Below are 19,830 nucleotides of genomic sequence, written 5' to 3'. Positions count from 1 at the left end.
TAAAATGATGGAGAGAAGTGCTGAACGGGATCAGGAAATGTCACTAGACAGAATAAAACCCGCATCACCTGCATAATTGCCTCAGCACACTGTGTCACACCACATCTCCGACAAGCAATTTACTTTAAAGATAACTATTAAAGTCAAGATTATGACCTGCTTTTACTTAAAGGAACGGTTAATTTAAAAATGAAGATTAAGTCATCCTTTACTCATCCCATGTCATTCCAAACATGTATACACACCAGTAATGTCAAACTGTGATTAGGTGTAGCAGTGTTATTTTAGTACTATTTATAAACTATTGTAGTATTTATTCATATTTTTGAATTAGCGTTTATTTTATATTTTCAGTGTTAATAATAGTTTAAGTTTTAGTAGTTTTTGTTATGTGCTTGTCATTTTTATTAGTTTTTTTAAATAGCCATTTCTACTTTTTGTGTTTTGTTTTATTAAGTTGAGTCATCTATATTGCATGGAAGCTTGTTTCTGCCACAGAATAAAAAATAAAAAAGGTAATTGCGACTTTTTATATCTCACCATTCTGACTTTTTTTTCTTGCAATTGAGAGTTTACGTGTCGCAATTCTGACTTTTTTAGGGATGTACTGATATGAAAATTTTGCCCGATAAGATCATTCTTTACATTTTAAAACCGATATTAGTCGATAAATCCAAATTACACAAACAAAAATCTCACCATTAAAAGCCATGTCCCAAACACACAATTATAATGATGTTCTCATTATTATTGTATGTAGCCTATATGACAGACTTACGCTGCACATGTTGTACTTAACTGTATTTTTCTTTCTGAAGTGATTCCAATCATATTTCAAGCAATTAAAAACCATCATGGTGAACAGTGCGCATCTGTGTGTCTCAGTTTAGGAAAATAATACATTATTTATCTGCTCTAATATATTGGCTAAATTCTCTTATCGGGCCGATAACATTAAAAATGAACATATATATCGGTCGATAATGATAGCATGGCCAATATATTGTGCATCCCTAGACTTTTTCTCTCAAAAATTGTATGATATAAAGTCGCAACTATAAAGTCAAAGTTATAAAGTCAGAGAGTTATAAAGTCAGAGATATAATAAATGCGGAGGGGGGAAAAGGCAATTGTGAGAAAGTTGCAATTATCTTAAAAAAAAAAAAAAAAAAATCCTGTGGCAAACAAGCTTCCATAATATTATGGGGTTTTTATTACAACTGTATTTCAATTACAAAAACTGATTTTTAAACGTTTTAGTTAATGACACTGCAGAGACTATTTTTTTCCCCACAAAGTTCTTGTTTCAGAAATTATGAGGTAAATGGACCACTTTTATTGTGCAATTTTGTGCTTCATGGAGTTTGGCAGGGTGAATCACCTTCCATTAACTTGGACATTCATGCAAATCCTACGTTTTTTCATCAAATATACATGACAGAATTTTTTATTTTTGAGTTGAAAGAAGCGATGTTTGACTGAAAGTCAAAACAAGTATCTAGCAAGGCAACCCTCCTCACCGGTCACAGATTTTTTGAATTGACAGGGTTATTATGCCTCCCCCTACTCGCGTTCTTTGCTTGGTCTAAGATTTTGATCATATCGAATAATACGTCACTGTGTAGCCTCAGGTAGAACTCGTCAGCAAGAAGCGTCAGCCGCAGCCATCTGCTGTCCCACAACTATTTTCATAACAAACCGCTCCATGCTTTAGGACACAGCAGCCAGATGCTAAAAGTCCAAAGCCCCAGGCCCTAGAGTGTTTGTGAACAAAGTAAACAGTTGATTGGTAACAGGGAGCAAGGTGCATCACTGCAAGGTTGACATCTGACCAGTTAAATTTTGCCCTTTAAAAGGGATTGTTCACCCTAGTCTCACAAAAAGAGAGAAAATTCAACTCACCCTCATGTCATTCTAAATATGATTTTAGTTATTTTGTGAAACACCCCTGTGCACATTCAAACCTATGATTAATGAAGTTGAGAGGATTCAGAATTACAGATATTCACGATTTCAATATTCAAATACAGTCTCTACCACATAAATGGGATACTTTAGTAGTAAAGTATGCAGTTTACAGGTCTCTTATTCCTGCTTTTAACATTTATTTCACACTGGTTTTAGTTTTCTTTTTTATAAATCATTACTTCATTAAAACATCAAATAGAGATAATATTGTATGCATGAATTTTCCAAATAAATGAAAAGATATGGACAAGTTAATTGTTAGGCATTAAAAATATGCAAAAGTATTTATTAATCACCTGTACATGGTATCTTTTTAAAAATCTATTTTAAGGCTTTTAAGACCTGCACATGGTGAGATCAGTGTTTATGGAAACATCCTTAACCAGAAAATGACTGTAAAAACAACTTACTTTATATTAATACAACTTTATCTTTATATTAATACAACTTAATATTCTAGATATGTTGTAAAAGCACATTAGCGTCTCATCGATCCACCAGTTAACATTTGCAACTCTGTGTAAGCGGTGTAAAAATATGGGTTAATTTGCATTAGTCTGAAAAAACCAACTGACACACTGTGAAATGCAATTTCACTCTTTGACAGTAGATGGCGCTTATGGAACAGCAGAAATATATTGGTTTCCCCTGTAAACAAAGGAGCGCTGCGCTGATAAACACTACTTTATTAAGCGTTATACGTTGGAACTTTGATAAACCAATTTTTATGTAACTCAACACTGAGCCAAGCATCACTGAATTTGAACTTCCCTGGCACTAAGCTAGTTAAAAAGCTCCACGTTATGTGCTCATTATGCAGAGCTGACTGCAAATGAACACAATCCATCCGCTAACACCGCATTTTTTTCAGGTTTTTCCCACTTCCTCCCCAATCAGTAGCGCTGTTTTATTTTGGCTTTGGCAGCGCATAAAGGCCAATTTTTGTAATAGCATCATGCTACTCTAACAAAATGTAGTTCACGCTTAATTCAAGCACTTTCAAGCACCTATGTTTGTTTTCAAGTACTTTCCAGGCCTTGAATCCATGTGTCTGAAATTCAAGGACTTTCAAGAAGCGTGGGAACCCTGTTATCAATTTAAGCTTAATTACGCACACCCGAAAACAACGATGAAAATGTTTAGATAGCAAAAAAATAGATGTGCACATCATGTTTTTATTGTTGCAAATGCAGACTAATGATTACTTATTACAGTGTCCAAAGCAGGAATACAAAACAAAAAAGATCACACAAAAATAAATAACCATGCAGATTTTTTAAAACTTATATATATATATATATATTTTTTTTATACTTAACTCAACAACAATACACAAATATCTGTTTCGCTATCTAAATATATACTAGATTATAAATATATAAATGCATATAATATAACATAGCATTATATGAAGTATATTTTATATATAAAATATACTTCATATAATGCTATATTTTATATGCATTTAAGTAAATTTGACCACGCCAAGAACAAATATTTACTTAATGAAATAGAACATTTAAATGATGAATGATGATGAAAAAAAACCAAAACATTTTGCTAAGTCTGATTCATTTAGCTCAAATACAAAAGATGTTTTTTTGTCCTGGCTGATTTCGGGTCACATTCACAATTTCACACCTATGCAGATTCAAATCTGGTTTGTAACTATATGTCAGAGATGACATTGTGACGTCAAACACTATCAGTGATCTGGTCACTGTCAATTATCGATGGATGGAAACTAGCAGTTGGCATTTCAAACCCTTTCCTTTTAAAGTCTTACAGCTTTTAAATGAAATGAGGTTGAGTAAATCTTTGGATTATGTATACCATTTTGATGTATTTTTCAAATCAATACACATCAATGAGGAAAATAATATACCCTCCAAGCCCAGTCTGTGTTGTAAACACATTACCAGCATGTAAACTGTGTCTGGCCAGACTTAAATTCTCTTCAAGTCCACGGCAGACTCTCTTTGTTAATGTATAACGCAGCAGCAGAGAGGTGAGGAGACTTCCCATGCCTGACCACTCATTCTAATGAGAAACACCAAAGCCATTGCTTGCTTACAGTCCGTTTTCCGCTCGTTTTGGCATCTTGCTAAACACAAACCGAGAACAATGTGGACTAGGCTAATATCTGATCCTTTGGAACAGAATGTTCTCAAACCCATCCAAACAACCATCCCCGGTACAACCCTCTCCACCAGAAGAGGAAAGATCACAGAAATGGATGGGGTATACGTATACACGTCATGCTGATGGCAAAGCTGGAAAGCTGACATATTGTAACACATACAAGTATACAGGCAAACAGTCCACACCACACAGTTGTTCAAGCACAGGAAGGATTCTTCAAGGAGACCAATTGATTCAATTCCCATTTACTTCTATAGCACTATTCACAATACAGATAGTTTCAAAGCAAGGCATGAATCAATGATACGTAATCAGTCTTATCTGAGCATCATCAGAAGTTCAGACGATTCAGAATTACAGATATACACGTTTTCCATTTTTTTTTAATGTTATATATAGAACAACTGGTCGAAATGATGGTTCTTCTGAAAATATAGTCAATACACTGGTTGATACCAAATTTATACACATAAAAATGGCAGGTTGAAGTAAATGAGAGACCTAACACTAGCCACACAATGAATTAGGATCATTCAGATAACGTTCCATTTCTGCTGCCATGCACAATGATGTTTACTCATAGGTCTAATTTTCAGGAATTCTACGCAATTATAGGAAATCAGGGTCAAAGTTTACTGTAGCCGATGACAGTTCACTGATGGGGACCAAATAAGGGTAATGAGAGTAAAGTTCATCTGGAAGCAGCTGATGTTAGAAATTGATGTGACATTGGAAGTATGCGGCAGGAGGAAGAATGGGGTTAATTAACAGGAAGTGTCAGGAGACAGTGGTCTGGAGGAGGTAAAGAATGGAAAAACACTAGTAAAGATCAGTATGCCTTAAGAAAGAGAAGATGGGAGAGATACTGATTCAGAGGCAAGCAGAGAGACTGGAGTAAGAGGAAGAAAAACAAGAAAAAGAGAAGGAGAAAATAAGCTCCCAGACTGAGAGCAGTGCCTCGCACCCCTGCCGTTAACGGAGGGTGGGGACTATGAAGTCTCCATTCAGGCCTTCTCTAGAGATCCTGTCACAATAAACTGTCCTACAGCTGGGAGGCTCTTTGAATTTCTCCACCAAAGTCTCATATCTTAGATTCTCCTTATGAAAACAAAGGTCTTAAATGCCCACATCAGTCCAGATCTACTCAAATGCCAATTGCTGATACCTACAAATGACTAATTAATACAGGCCTTCTGAAGTAAATTGATGGGTTTGTGTAAGAAAAATATCCATATTTAAAACTTAAAGAGCACCTATCATGGCATTTAAAATGTTCCCAATATTGTTTTAGAAGTCCCCAACAACAGTTTTGCATGCATGCAATGACAAAAAAGACTTTAGTTTTCTTATAATATGCATTTATTTTTACCTGTTTTGACAGCGATTCTCAAATGATTCCTTTAGTGATTCACTTTTCAAAACCCCGCCTTTACGTGACGCTAATCTGCGGTGATTGGTCCGATGACCCAGTCAGTTGTGATTGGTATAGTCTGTGCAGATATTCTCGGAAACGGAACGCCCATCAAAGTCTTATAATGACAGTAATTTGTTAATATGTGTCAGGAGTTATGAATATGAAAACCGCGTCGGTACTGTTTGATTGTAATATGAGCCTCAGCTGATCTCATTCATAAAAAAACTCCTCACGAAGACTCGGGACAAATCAACATCCCTCAGGGCTTTTAGTTCAAAAGTGTGCAGATGAGGAGAAATATTGGTAGATTCTCAGATGTCTGTCAAATTTCTAAACAGAGGAGTATTTTTTATTCAATACTTCCTCAAAATGGGCAGAAATAGCCTAATCATGAGCGATTGAGTCTCTTATGTGTTGTTTTCAATTCATACTGGCAGCCGGAGGGCGCTCTGTGCACATGTAATCCATATATGGTACAGACAGACGAAGAAGATACCATGTGCCATAATAAAAGTCCATAATAAAAGCTTCCTGAGATCGCGAAACATACATTTGACGACTAATAATAAACACTCAATCGCGACGATGTATGGTTTGTCTTCAAGCCACTTAGTCTTCAAATGCTCATCCTTGGGCAGATGAAAAAAGTTTGCTTTTGAGTCGCACTTCAGAACACAGCGTCTCGTGGCCATGATGTTTTCTAGTTTTCACTGGCGTCTTGGAGCGCAATAAGTGGGCGTATCGTATTCAAATAACTTGACAAGTTGACGTCATCTAGTCAGAGAAAAAGCTTCGGTCTTCTAACGATTCTTAAAAATGACTCAGAGTCGACTCTTACTTTTGAAAGAAAATAACTATATATACGGTGCACTGTCATATTTCAAGCTATCACAGGATGTTTTTGTTCACTTAGATCTATGTTACACACTACATGAAAGGTAAATTTCAAAATTCCATGATAGGTGCTCTTTAACAAAGAACAATAAGAACTGTAATGAATGTGTTGCTCATTTAATATTACTTAATGCATTAGCTAACTTTAACTAATGGAACCTTTATTGTGAAGCATTACCAAAAATACAGTACAATTTATTTAACGATTCAGTATTGTGATAAACAGTAATAGGCATCTGCATATATGTTTACTAAAACCTTTTAATCTGTGAGGCTTATTTTTGAGTGATGGTGCAAAAGAGTTTGATTCAGTGATACATAAATAAAAATCACATTCCACAAAGTGATTCTACCCAAGTGAATGTACCCACTGGTACATTAGGTCTGAGCCAAATAGTCATGGATTACACTACTATTTAAAGTTTGTTTGTTTTTTGAAAGAAATTAACACTTTTATTTAACAAGGATGCATTAAATGAATCAAAAGCGACAGACTTTTTACATAGATTTTTTTTTAAATTTAAATCTCAAATAAATGCTTTTCTTAAGAACGTTCTTTTCATCCGAGTATCCTAAATGAAAATGTATCATGGTTTCCACAAAAGTATGGTTTTCAATATTGATATTAATCAGAACTGTTTCTTGAGCAACAAATAAGCATTAGAATGACCATGGATCATGGGACACTGAAGACTGGCGTCATTGAAAATGCATCTTTGCATCACAGGAATAAATTAAAATTTAAAATATACTCAAAAGAAAACAGTTAATATATATTATTTCACAACATGATTGTATTTATCAAATAAATGTAGCCTTGGTGAGCATAAGATAATTTCAAAAATCTTACTAGCCCCAAACTTTTGAATGTTATGAGTTAAGTTGTGCTTGATCTATAAAGGTGGCAGCATGAAGAGTAAAGGTGACTTGACAAGCCAAAATTCTTGTGAAATGCTCTGAGTTATGCCTGGAGGCTGACAGAAAACGTAAGAGATGGGGCATGCATGACCAACCAACGCTGTCTCACGACCAATTCATACGCATTTTACGATGTGGCTAATTTGTCTAAACCCCAGTGACAGGTAGGTCTAGGGGCGAGGTTAGGGGAAGGTCATTCGTACAAATTCACACAAATTGTGCAACTCTTCAAATACGTACGAATTAGCCAACTTGTAAAATATGTACAAATTTCCATATGATCAGGTTGGACCAACCTGATTGCAAAAAAGTGCCTCTACCTAAACTTTTGCAAACGTATACAATTCACTTCAGGTTTCAACTGAAACAAACACTGCATGTTTTGTAATTAATACATTTTGATGTTTGCATTACATAACCAGCTCCAGATGTATGGCTTTTCTGACATAAGCCCTATTCGGGCGGGATTAGTTTAACATGGAGAGGTTACCAGAACTTCTAAGGGATTTAGTCCCATCCGAATCAATGTGCCATCTCAGCAATCATTACGGACAATGTCAGAAAAGATTACGGCGACTTTTACATTCAGTAAAAATGCCCGGAAAAATTACCTCAGGTAATACTAATACTGTGCGAATAGACCCGCTGTAAATATGTACATACATATTTCGGCATTTCTGGCACACGTGATATCAGGAAGCTGACGGAGGTGCGTAAATCGAGTTACCCCTGCCACTTCTGCTAGTTCTACTGGGATTTTTTCCCCGGATGAATTGGCCATTAATATTACAGATGTCATGTGGTAAAATGACATTACTTCCATCTACCCTTGTTAAACCAATCCCATCCGAATAGTGCTATAGTAAACTTGCTCGGTAGCTCACCAGCATCGCACTTGCATTTTCAGAGAGCTTGGGTACGAATCCCGTGAAACACAAGCCTCGATAAAAGAGCTCAAAGATGTGTAGGAGCAAGATAAAATGGCTCAGTGGCTTCAGCAAATGGATTTTCACCCGTTTGCTTTTGTTAACACTATCGGTTAGGTTTAATGATAGGGTTAACTGTAGGTGGGACAATATTTTCAAACACAGTCGGGCATTTAACTAGGACTGGAACGAGGAGTCTAAATTAGTCGATTTGCATGGAATGCATCGATTCTTCGTGCTGTTTATGTTCCCCAATGATGGTGACTCCGACTAAAGTGTGGAAAGTGTAGTTCGAATGCGGTTGTGACATCACCTGTCCATACAAATTAATGAATATATTCAAGCAGTGACTTCAAACTCCTGAAAGAACAAAACATTAAAAGGATTCACTCTTGTATGCAACTGCTGCTGTAAATCCCAAAATGTGACTGAACACTGCCTTTCCTAATTAGGCCTACACTGCAAACCTTATCTTTTACGATAAAAAGTATAATTAGGGAAAAGTTCATACACAAAAAAAATAAGCCTTTTTTCCAAGATCTACGAAATCCAATTAATAGTAAAACTCAATCAAATTGAATTATCCTTACAATTATGAATTTTAAATTAGTTAAACAAAACCTAGAGCTTAATAAAACATTGTGTATAAATCTTAACGGAACAAGGGAATGGACATTTGATTCGCATTTATAAAAAAAAATGTGTTTACATTTATAAGTTTAAGATTTATAATACAAAATGTTTATTAAGCTCTATTTTTTTACTCATTTAAAATGTATAATTCTCAAAAAAAGGCTTGTACATAGTGTACATAGAGGAGTTATTTATTGGTAAATTCACCAAAGGATTAATCGACTATTCAGAAAATAATTCAATAGATTAGATTTATTTGATTATTTTTTATATATATATTATTCAATTTAAAACAAATGATGGGATAATTTTATGGATTTAGTTCATTCATTTTTTTTTATTTTTTATTATACATTATGAATAAACAGCTCGTAAACATACTTAAATCACAAGAAATAAATTGAAATAACCCATTAAAAAGGAATGTTTTATTGGAATTAAAATTGAGCCAAGAAACCTAAGGTTCTATTTAGAACCCTACCTAACCTTTTTTTCTAAGAGTGTATAACGACCAATGTAATAAAACGTTAGTCACGTTATTCTGTTTCAGATAAAACTGAACTCGCTTTTAGCAGCGCGCGCTGGACATTTCACTTGAAAGGGTCGAGAAAAATGCAAAAAAGCAATGTACTAAAATTTAGCACAAATTTTGCCACAGGCAACTTTTTCAAATGAACCTAGGACATAACTGTTTTTGTACACAGTTTTTAACACCAAGGTCACCAGCTTCCTTTTTCCCCCTTTTTTTTTATTTTTATAAAACATGGATTTTAGAAGAGAATGAAGAGTCTTATACTCCAAACCAAGGCTAGGTAACTAGGTTCAGGTAGGTGGTTGTGTTCAGGACAATGCTCTGAAACAGTGCCAAGTTACAGCAGGCTAATGGCCAGCTTTCGGCCTGAGGGAGTTAATAGAGCCCATCACAAAGCATGGTCTTTCCCTTCGTAAATGAGCCACTCAGTGACAAAATGAACCACAGACAAAGCCTGGTGTGACGTAAGGGAGAACTACAATAACAGATAATGAACTAATTAGATCTAAAACAAATGGTGAGTAAAAAGTGTCCAAACTGACCAATTCAGGCAATCGGTTCAGTTCTATTGATGAGCACACAAATACTTAATGTTCAGTCAGAGCCTTGATGATTGATTACCATAACAACGGCTTCATTAGAGGCTTGCTTGCTCATGCCTTGTAGTTGCAAACAATACGTAATTGCAGTTCTGATAAAACATATTAGAGATTCACTGAAATGTTGGCAACCGAAAATGAACGTTTAACCCACTGAAGCTTGTGATATAGTAGGGGCCATGGAGGGGGCTCTGGCTTACAGAACATGCATGAATACAAACATGTCAAAATGTATATAAAAAACATGTCAGGGTTGAGCTAATCTCTCTCAAGTAAACTGCCAAAACATATGGGTTCAGTATAGACAAACACAAACTAATACACACACACAACCTTCTGTTTTATTCTGTCTCAGTCTGTTGTCAGTGACAGGCAGGATCACAGTCTTGTGTCTTGGGGTTAAAGTCTTTGCACCCCTTCTAAATCAGTCCTCTAGATATTCTGTTCATTTGAGTTTTGTGGTGATATTGTGTTCAGCCACCCTGAGATTCAAAGATAAGAGGCAGAAAGCTTGTTAGGGAATAAACGTCACGAGGATGAGGCAGACTTCAAGGCGCTCTCAGAGCCGTGACACATGCACAAACACATTCTCGATTGTTCTCTCATTAATGGGACTCTTAGCACTCTGATGGTCTTCAATCTTCATATAACATGACTTCAAGTTACCTGAGATTTCTAGTGTAAAGTAATATAATATTAATATGCTGCCTAATAAGCATGTGCTTCACTAAAATCCTTGTTCACTGTAATACATTTCAACCCACTAAAAGTGTAAATGCTTCCTTAAACGGTCAAGTCAAATCAAAGTGCTGCAAAAAGTCACAAACTGCAGTTTCAACCACTCTGAATTTAATTACTGATACAGAAAATCGAGGTAAAACTCATAAAATGTTGTACAAATTACACAACTGTATAAGTTACATGAAAGCAAACTAAAATTGTTATACTATAATGATAAAACATTTATTTTTTACAATCCTACCAATTTACACAATACAAATGTACAATTCATTAATAATTTTAGATATATCTAGTAGAACTTTAAAATTAAAATAACATTAATAATAATAAAAATAATAATAAAAATAATAATAATAATAATAATAATAATAATAATAAAATAAACTATTTTCAACAAAATTATATTGTTAAAAAAATATTTAAATGCTTTCAATATTTAATAAGGAAATACTTAAATATCTAGATACAGTTACTCATACACATTGGTTAATAATAAATAAATAAAAACATGTATTTCGTGTATGTCGTGTGTTGCAGGGAAATAAGCATGTGTCTCAATGAATCATCGTGGCTTTAAGCGACTGCAGCGCGTTCGAGTCTCATACAGAGATTCACTTGTTGCTGCAGCTCCATAAAGCTGAACTGTGCGCAACAGAGTTGCACTTTACAACAGAGTTGCAGTTTAATACAATATTACACATAGCCTGCTTAACTTACCTCTTCTTCTCTTTCTCAGCTGTCATCTCTGTGCCCTCGTAATTCCCGCAGTTCGACAGCAGTCAGGTCTGCACTCTGTGCAAACAGAACACGCTCCAAACCACCTCAAACACTCGCGTTAAATAACACAAAAAGACGCACAATGGATCGTGAACATGCAGTAAAGTCCACCAGCAGGCCAAAAGTGACTGTACAGTCTCAGAACACTGCCAAGGATCGTACAGTCTCCCACTTTTGTAAAAATCCAAGAGCGGTGAGGGAGTTTCTCGCTTGTTTTTAGGTCAGTGAAGTTCACAGACCGCAGCGTCTCACTGAAGGGCGCTTGACAGCTGAGCAATCAATTAGAGCTCTCTGATTGGCTGGAGTCGCCGTTGGGAACCGCCCACCGTCCGCGCTGACAGGACATTCACTCCTGCACAAGTGCTCCTGTAGGTCTACTTTCTCCAAAAGCTAGAATGAAACTCATTTGAATCAGCTCAATATTACGGGTTGGTTGAAAAAATGACTGCGACTATAAACTCTTCAAGATGGCAGGGTTCTCTGAAGCAGGACTGAGTGGAACGTAAACTAAGGCTACATTTTAATATGCTAATAAATAAAAAAAACATTCAGGGTTAAGGGGAACTTGTAGTAATTTAAGAATCTGTCACTTAAAATTGTACTGGTTAAAGGCACACTATGTAAGTTTCACCGCTAAAGGGTGCTTATTTGAAACAATAACAAAGGCATAACTTGATGAGCGTGTGGGATATTGCGAGTTGTCGCCTTCACCTCCACAGCCGATGGAAAGCAATCCGACAGAAATCATGTTCATGGATGAGCTAATGTTAAAGTTTCATTAACATTACTGTGGCATGAGGTAGGGCAGGGCCGAGAGCTTATATGATGCAGTTGTCCTTTCGTTTTGCTGTGTAGGCTAAACTCAAAAAATTATTTTATGATGCTGTTCACTTTATTTAAGCAATTCATCTTGATTTAACACAATTATATCAGGTTTCTGGTTCAAATGTAATTGATTCATGTTAAACTGTCTTAAAGCCGTTACTCTTTGACATAACTTGATGTTTTCATTTTGAAATAACATATTTCAATCAAGAAACCCAATCAAACAAGACTTTCACTTCCCATCATGCTTTGCAAAGGGGCCGAATTCAGAGAGTAAATGTTTAAATAAAGTTGATCCATTTTTAACAAGATGAGAAAATGGAGAGACTTTTTAATGCTTAATGTTTTGTTATGTTGGTATTTAAAAGTTTTTGTAATGTTAGTGTTTTTGGAGGTTACCATTGTGGTGAAGTGTAGATGCGCTTGGGGTGAGGACCTGCTAATAACAATTAAAGTTGTTTTAATAATAAAAAACAGCTTGGGCATGCCATGGATGTAACAAAACCATCTTCTGGCTAGCCAATAAGAACTTGTAAATGTTGTAAAGATAGTATTTCACAAAACATTACTTGTTTTGTTTTGTTTTTTATATTCATTTTAGAATAATTCAATCGAATAGTTTTGGACAAAATTAAGAATGTTAACCTGATTTAACTAAATGGCATTGATTTAACCTTACGTAAAAAACTTAAAGGTCCCGTTCTTCGTGTTTTTTTGAAGCTTTGATTGTGTTTACAGTGTGCAATATAACATGTGTTCATGTTTCGCGTGTAAAAAAACACAGTATTTTTCACACAATGTACTTATCTGTGTACCGCTGTTTCCACTGTCCTAAAAACGGCTGGTGATTTCCCTGTTCTATGAAGTCCCTCCTTCAGAAATACGTAACGAGTTCTGATTGTGCCAGCGCTTACCGTGTTGTAATTCGACCGCAGCTTAGCGCACGTGCCAGCAGTTCCTGTGTTGTGATTCGACAGCAGCTTAGCGCATGTTGGAAAGGTCACGCCTCTAAACGGAGAGATGTATGCGTTCAATAATCTCTACAGCGTCCCTGGGAAAGCCAAACAAAGGTGATTTGACTCCTGGATGAAAATAACAGCGTCTCGACGACATGGCGATAAACACACTCAACACAACAGTTCCTTTTCTCCACGCGACACGTCCGCTTCTCCACGTGGGACAGCAACAAGACCGCGCCCCCTTTTTCGCGTTTCTTTGTGGGCGGAGGTTAGTCTGTTCTACTGCTCTACTGACGTAATTAAAGAAGGAAGTACCAGGATGTAGTCCAAGCCAGCCGTTCGCTGTAGGCTTTGAAAGGGAACTTCTGTTAAATAAAATATCTCGCTTGGCATTGAACTTTGAGCTTTATAATTTTACAGGTATTATTTATGCTCTGACAGCAACATTACACACTAACTAAAGTTTGAACAATGGGATCATGCGGAATGGGACCTTTAAGTTTACTGAAATAAACTATTTTAATTAAATTCAACATAACCCAATTACGTGGAACCTGTTGACATAAAAAAAATTAAGTAAAACCCACGTATCATTTTTTTGAGTGTATGTATGTGGACACAGTTACGTTTGATCACTTATTTAATTCTAATGAAACTGCTGCAAGCTGAATTACTATAGGTCACTTTATTTGACAAATTTATTTTTGACAAAATAAAAAGTTGTTATAACATTACTCTGTGTGTTTGCTTGGTGGCTGGTATGAAACACTTGTTGCACATTGCAGTAAGCTAGACTGATATTAGAATAGCTTTTTAACGACTTGTGTTGCTAAATGGCATGCAGTTCATTTGAAAAAAATAATGCATGGTGGAGAAAATGCTTTATTACTGTTGCTACAAATAAAGCACTTTATTTGGTACGAACATGTTACTCACGGTAAATCAAGAAAATGAGATTCAAATAATAAGACTATGTTGAGGAATATAACAATGATTATTTTTCTGTTGATATATCCAAACAGTTGCTCACCTGTCTAATAAAACACATAAAATGCTTTGGTGTTTTCATGGTTTCTACGAAAGTAAAACCGGAAATCAAGGGTATAAGGTGGATGTGACATCATTGACAGACGACGCAATGACACTGGCCGTTACACTGGTTAAAATAACTGATTTCTCTGAATTAGAAACATTTGGGATAATGTAAGTAAGTAGGCTACACAAGTCAACAAAATATATAACACTGTTCTAGTGGTTTTTGGATATTTTAATCCAAAAATCTTACGCATTGTGACTTTAAAGAGGAAAGGTATGATTTTTCTAAAAAAAACAAAACTGATAGCATTCATCACAGTCCTCCATGAAAAATGTTTCTTATGTTTGGGGTGAAAAATGTCTGAATTGTGGACAGACTGGCACAGACTAGCATCCCTCCTGGATTTGTATTTTTCTGAGTTTTGACCAATAACAGTATCACTATTTTGGAAAACAGACATATTTTTTTGGGAATGTACTAGCCTATAATGGGTGATATGTGACACAGGTAACTTCAATAATGTCCAATGGATTTTTATTAGGTCAGAGAAAGGTCTGACCGCTGACCTGCTCTCATTTAACACGCAATACAACTTTAACTTTTGTTCTTAAAGGGATAGTTCACCCAAAAATGAAAATTAGCTCATGATTTACTCACCCTCAAGTCATCCGAGATGTATATGACATTCTTCTTTCAGACGAATAAAATCTGAGTTATATAAAAAAAATTCTGGCTAAGCCAAGCATTATAATTGCAGTAATAGTTGCTCTGTTTTTGAAGTCCATAAAAAATGCATCTGTCCGTCAAATAACGTGCTTCACGCGGCTTCGGGGTGTTAATAAAGGCCTTCTGAAGCGAATCGATGTGTTTGTGTAAGAAAAATATCCATGTTTAAAAATGTATTTCATTTTTTTCTATGGCTCTGCATCAGCCGTCCCCACGCCATCACTTCTGGCGAATAAGGTCAAAATACATGCAAAATACCAACGCGATCATAGACATATACATCGATTCCTCATTAGTGCCTGCGCGGATCGGTCGAACGAGGCATCTACGTATATATATCTTTGATCGCGCCAGTATTTTGACCTTATTCGCCGGAAGTTATGGCGCTTTCTCGCAGACACCGATCGTTTCGTGTCTTAAGACATCAATGTTTCGCCACGAGCCGCATGGTTTAATAAGGATTCGTATGTCTGTGTTTTTACTCATACTCTAAAATATCCCCTTTGACATGCATTATACGACTATCACACTGCAACGGTTGGAGTTAAAAATTTTCATTTGTGTTCTACTGAAGAAACAAAGACACCTACATCTTGGATGCCCTGGGGGTAAGCAGATAAAGATAAAAAATTCGTTTTTGGGTGAACTATCCCTTTAAGAACTGTTGCACAAGGAGCAATTCAGATTATTCAACTTTTAGAAAGTTTTGAGCATTCCCAAAATGACAAGCATAAGCATTTCCTCATGTCCTTAGACATCTATAGCCTCTATTTAGAATAGAAGTTTACATGTGACAGGACAAATCCTTCACTCTTTGTTTTGGTCATGATGACCCTTTCTCTCGGCCACCCTCTCATTTTTCTCATCCTTAACTGTTTGTTCTTCCAACTTGTTACGTGCCTATTTGTTACATGTTATTTTTTTAAATGTTTAACTAGAGGTTTCCTCTACAGTTCATTAATAAATACATTTATTTATTTAAATTATTAAATTAATTCTCTCTCTTTCAGGTGCCACCCACAATGATTAAATTAATAATGCCCTAACATTTCAACCTAATTATACAATCAGCTACTACTGTGTTCTCTGTACAAATATAGATTATGCACTTGAAAAATCTTCTCAGCTACAGTATTGCATTTGGAGACTTATTTGGACTTCAAACTGTTTGGTTAATTTCGGACATCTTATTTAATAGGTTACAAACCAAAAAATGCACATTCACATCCTTTGAGAACAGTACATTTGGCACGTAGTAAAATGCAAATAATGACATGACAGTGACTAAAGGCAAAAATGTAAAAAATAAAAACACGTCTTATGACATACTGTACATATGAAGCTGCAAAATACAATAATAAAAAAGAAACACGTACACATTTATGATACTTACAGTGACATAAAACACTTATATAACTTATATTAATATGCACTGTACCTCTGTATACAAATATGTATTCCTTTGTGATACACAGATTCACGTTTAACCAAAGAGGTACTTTTTCATCTATTTCGCTTGAACATGTCAACGTGTTTCCTATAGAGTCATTTCAAAACACAGTAAAAAAAAGAAACATGTCACTCATGAAGTCAAAAATATAATTGTAAAATGAGCATCAGGGCACAGGTATTTGGCAGGTGTAGCTGTGTGAGTTTCTGGGTTACTCCGTCCAGGCCATTAGATGCCGGTTCAGAAGGGCACAAATAAGGCCAAGCATGCTTTGAGAGAAAACAACCAAGCAAATGAAAAGTAACAGAAATGCAAAAACTGTAAAATATGCGGTGAAAGTGAAAGCCTCAAAGTCAACATAATACACTGCTCACAACCCAAATGTAGGACAGGGAATAAATATTATACAACCAGAGTTGACTGGACTGTGAAAAGTGAATGTTCACAGTAAAATGAAGGTGTTTGGATACAAGGGGTTAAAAACTAACTGGGCAAATACATTTTAAAAAGCTGTTTCAGAGGTTTTTATTATTATTATTATTACTTAGAATTACAGATAAATGGTGCACAATAAGACCAGAACCGGACATGGAAGGCAGCATGAAATGGAAGTTTTCTTCCCTATTGTGACGTATGTCTGAAACCGCTTCTTGAACAAGAAAAAATAAAATATAAAATAGGGTGGAGCTGAATTTTGTCAATAGGGAACTGATTGGATGGTTGTAGTTTGCTATTGCTGTGATGTCATGTGAGTGACAGGTTGTCCCGCCCTCACCCGAGTAAACACATCATCAGAGAAGAGATATCACTGCAAGAGGGAAGGGAAGCTATTTTGATTAAAGAGATAACAAGGGCACATGAATTGTTTAAAAAATAATGATGGGCATGGATAAATAATTTATAATAAATCATATTCTGCTAAATTCCATAAAAAAATAAGAATTGTCCATTTGGATTTCATGTTGACTTTAAAGCCAGGTGTTGGCAAGAGTCTTTGCAAAAAGACGAAAACAAAAATATCTAAAACTTGAGTTGGTCATTATTTATTCTGTCTATTATTAATGAACTGATTGGGTTTTCTTTACAAATGTTACTAGTCTTGCTTGTGTCACAGGTGTCAGATTGGGAGAAAGTCTAAGGTTGTGCTATGTTTAGAATGGAAGTCCATTTGTATGCATTTTACTTTTTTGCCACTGGAGATTAATATTTTGTCTCGTCTAACTAGAGTACATGAAAGACAGAGGCTGTAGCAGCTGAAATAAAGGACCTGTGCTGGAAATAGCATGACCTGACAACCTAACAATTAGCAACCGAAACTGACCAACTGTAAGAAACAGTGAAAATCAGAGACACTGAAGGTGAAATGAAGAGGGGGGGAATCAACGCTAGACCAACACACAAACACACAAAGAGAGAGAGAGAATATTGCACATAACTGTTTCTCATATTCTAATAATACACGAGAATATCATAGGCATAACCATGCAGTAGATGATTAGTCTATTTTCAAAGTTCACAGGCTAACAATCAGGGTAATCAGGACATGTATGTACTGTAGACTGTACAGACTTGATTGGCTACTGTCCTGCCCCTTTCATAATGATGGGTCTTGTTGCATTGTAGAGAAATCAACAATTTCCACATCCTAGCAACAAAACAATCCAGTAATATGCTGAACAAACAAACACACACACACACACACACACACACACACACACACACACACACACACACACACACACACACACACACACACACACACACACACACACACACACACACACACACACACACACACACACACACACACACACACACACACACACACACACACACACAAACACACACACACACACACACACACACACAATGAAACACAACAGAGGGACCTTTTGTAACCATACCCTCCAGTATATACTGTACGCACACACACACACACACACACACACACACACTTTTTTCTTGGTGACATGAGTATATGTCAACACTGATGTTTCAAATGGAAACGGAGCGATGGTCTGGCAGTTCTGAATCTGTGCGTCACCTTCCCAGTACCCTCCAATCACTGTCTCTGGCTATCAGCCCATCATGTGATCAGATCCCAATGCTGAGTGCTTTAAAACTCCCAATTCACACGTTCATAAGCATCACATCTGCCATACAATCACTGGTTCTTTACATTTGTTTTTTTGCGTTTCAAAAGGGTGCTTGTGTAAATGTGTTGACTTCAGTGGTACCATTACCCTGATAACACTGCATTATGGGAGAAGAAATGAAACATGAAATGGCTTTCCATAAGATTCTAATGAGCTCTATCCAGCTGCTTTAGCGATAGCTCAGCTCCTCTAAATATAGCTCAGTGTGTTTTACATGCATCAAAAAAAGATTACACCATTTCATTTGGTGGAAATGCGTAAGGATCGTGTATGTATGTTTTTTGGGGTTCAGCAGGAAAGATTGTAATTCCTAACTCTCTACTTTTAAATTAAAGATTCAAATTCTTGGTAAATGATGGTCTACGGTGAGCTCATGGGCATTCACAGCATTCGCAGCGCACTTGTGTGCGAAGTACAGCGCAGGAGATGGAGGTTTTAGTTTTATGACAGAGTCTCATCACTGAAGTAAGAGAAGCCTTTGAACTCGTCCTGGTTGATTTGCTTGATAATGGCGTCTTCTACCGGGGTGAGCACCGGATCCTCTCGGGTGAAGTCCTGGTCAAAATTATTGACGTCTCTTTTGGTTTTCTGTGGATGGAGAAGGAGAAAGTGTGATTCATGAGCATTCAAGGACAATAACGCACAAAAACACACTTGCACAACATACATCCAGACACAGTGGGGGCTTCAGCTGTATGCTGTATACACTGTGTTACTGTGTAACATAAGCACTCCGACTGACCTGAGAAACGCTTTTCCTGCCAATATTTCAGAAGTTACTATGTATGTCCCATATTTCTGACGACTGAACCAGTGATGCCAATCATCTGTGAATTTATCATTCTATTGAGATATTTTCTTTTCAGCAAATTGTCCAAATTGGTTTGCAAAATCATTTGAATTGATTCACATTTGTTCGGACCATTCTCTCAATGAATCATCAGGAATGATTTCACACTCAAAAGAACAAACAGTGTGGTATGAAGTAGACATTCATCTACATACAGTGCATCCGGAAAGTAATCACAGCGCTTCACTTGTTACAGCCTTATTCCAAAAATGTTTTATTTTTTTCTTCCCTCAATTCTACAAACAATACCCTTTAATGACAACGTGAACGAAGTTTGTTTGAAA

General features: G+C 36.2%; 2 protein-coding genes across 2 annotated transcripts in view; both read right to left on the bottom strand.

Annotated features, from left to right (window-relative positions):
- epas1b (endothelial PAS domain protein 1b) overlaps positions 1-11,957 on the bottom strand; it is a 63,482-nt gene extending 51,525 nt beyond the window's left edge. Inside the window, exon 1 of the mRNA XM_079842792.1 lies at positions 11,485-11,957. Within this exon, the coding sequence (XP_079698918.1) occupies positions 11,485-11,510 (26 nt within the window). The 5' untranslated portion in view covers positions 11,511-11,957. The remainder of the gene's footprint in view (positions 1-11,484) is intronic.
- Positions 11,958-16,260: 4,303 nt separating this feature from the next.
- The window catches only part of prkceb (protein kinase C, epsilon b), a 156,535-nt gene continuing 152,965 nt past the window's right edge, over positions 16,261-19,830 (bottom strand). The window contains exon 15 of the mRNA XM_079842791.1: positions 16,261-19,284. Within this exon, the coding sequence (XP_079698917.1) occupies positions 19,138-19,284 (147 nt within the window). The 3' untranslated portion in view covers positions 16,261-19,137. The remainder of the gene's footprint in view (positions 19,285-19,830) is intronic.

The sequence above is a fragment of the Gobio gobio genome (assembly GCF_949357685.1).
Source record: "Gobio gobio genome assembly, chromosome: 18".
In the NCBI taxonomy this organism is placed as follows: Eukaryota; Metazoa; Chordata; class Actinopteri; order Cypriniformes; family Gobionidae; genus Gobio; species Gobio gobio.
Note: the sequence above shows the minus strand (reverse complement) of the source record. Positions and strands in the feature narration are given on the sequence as shown.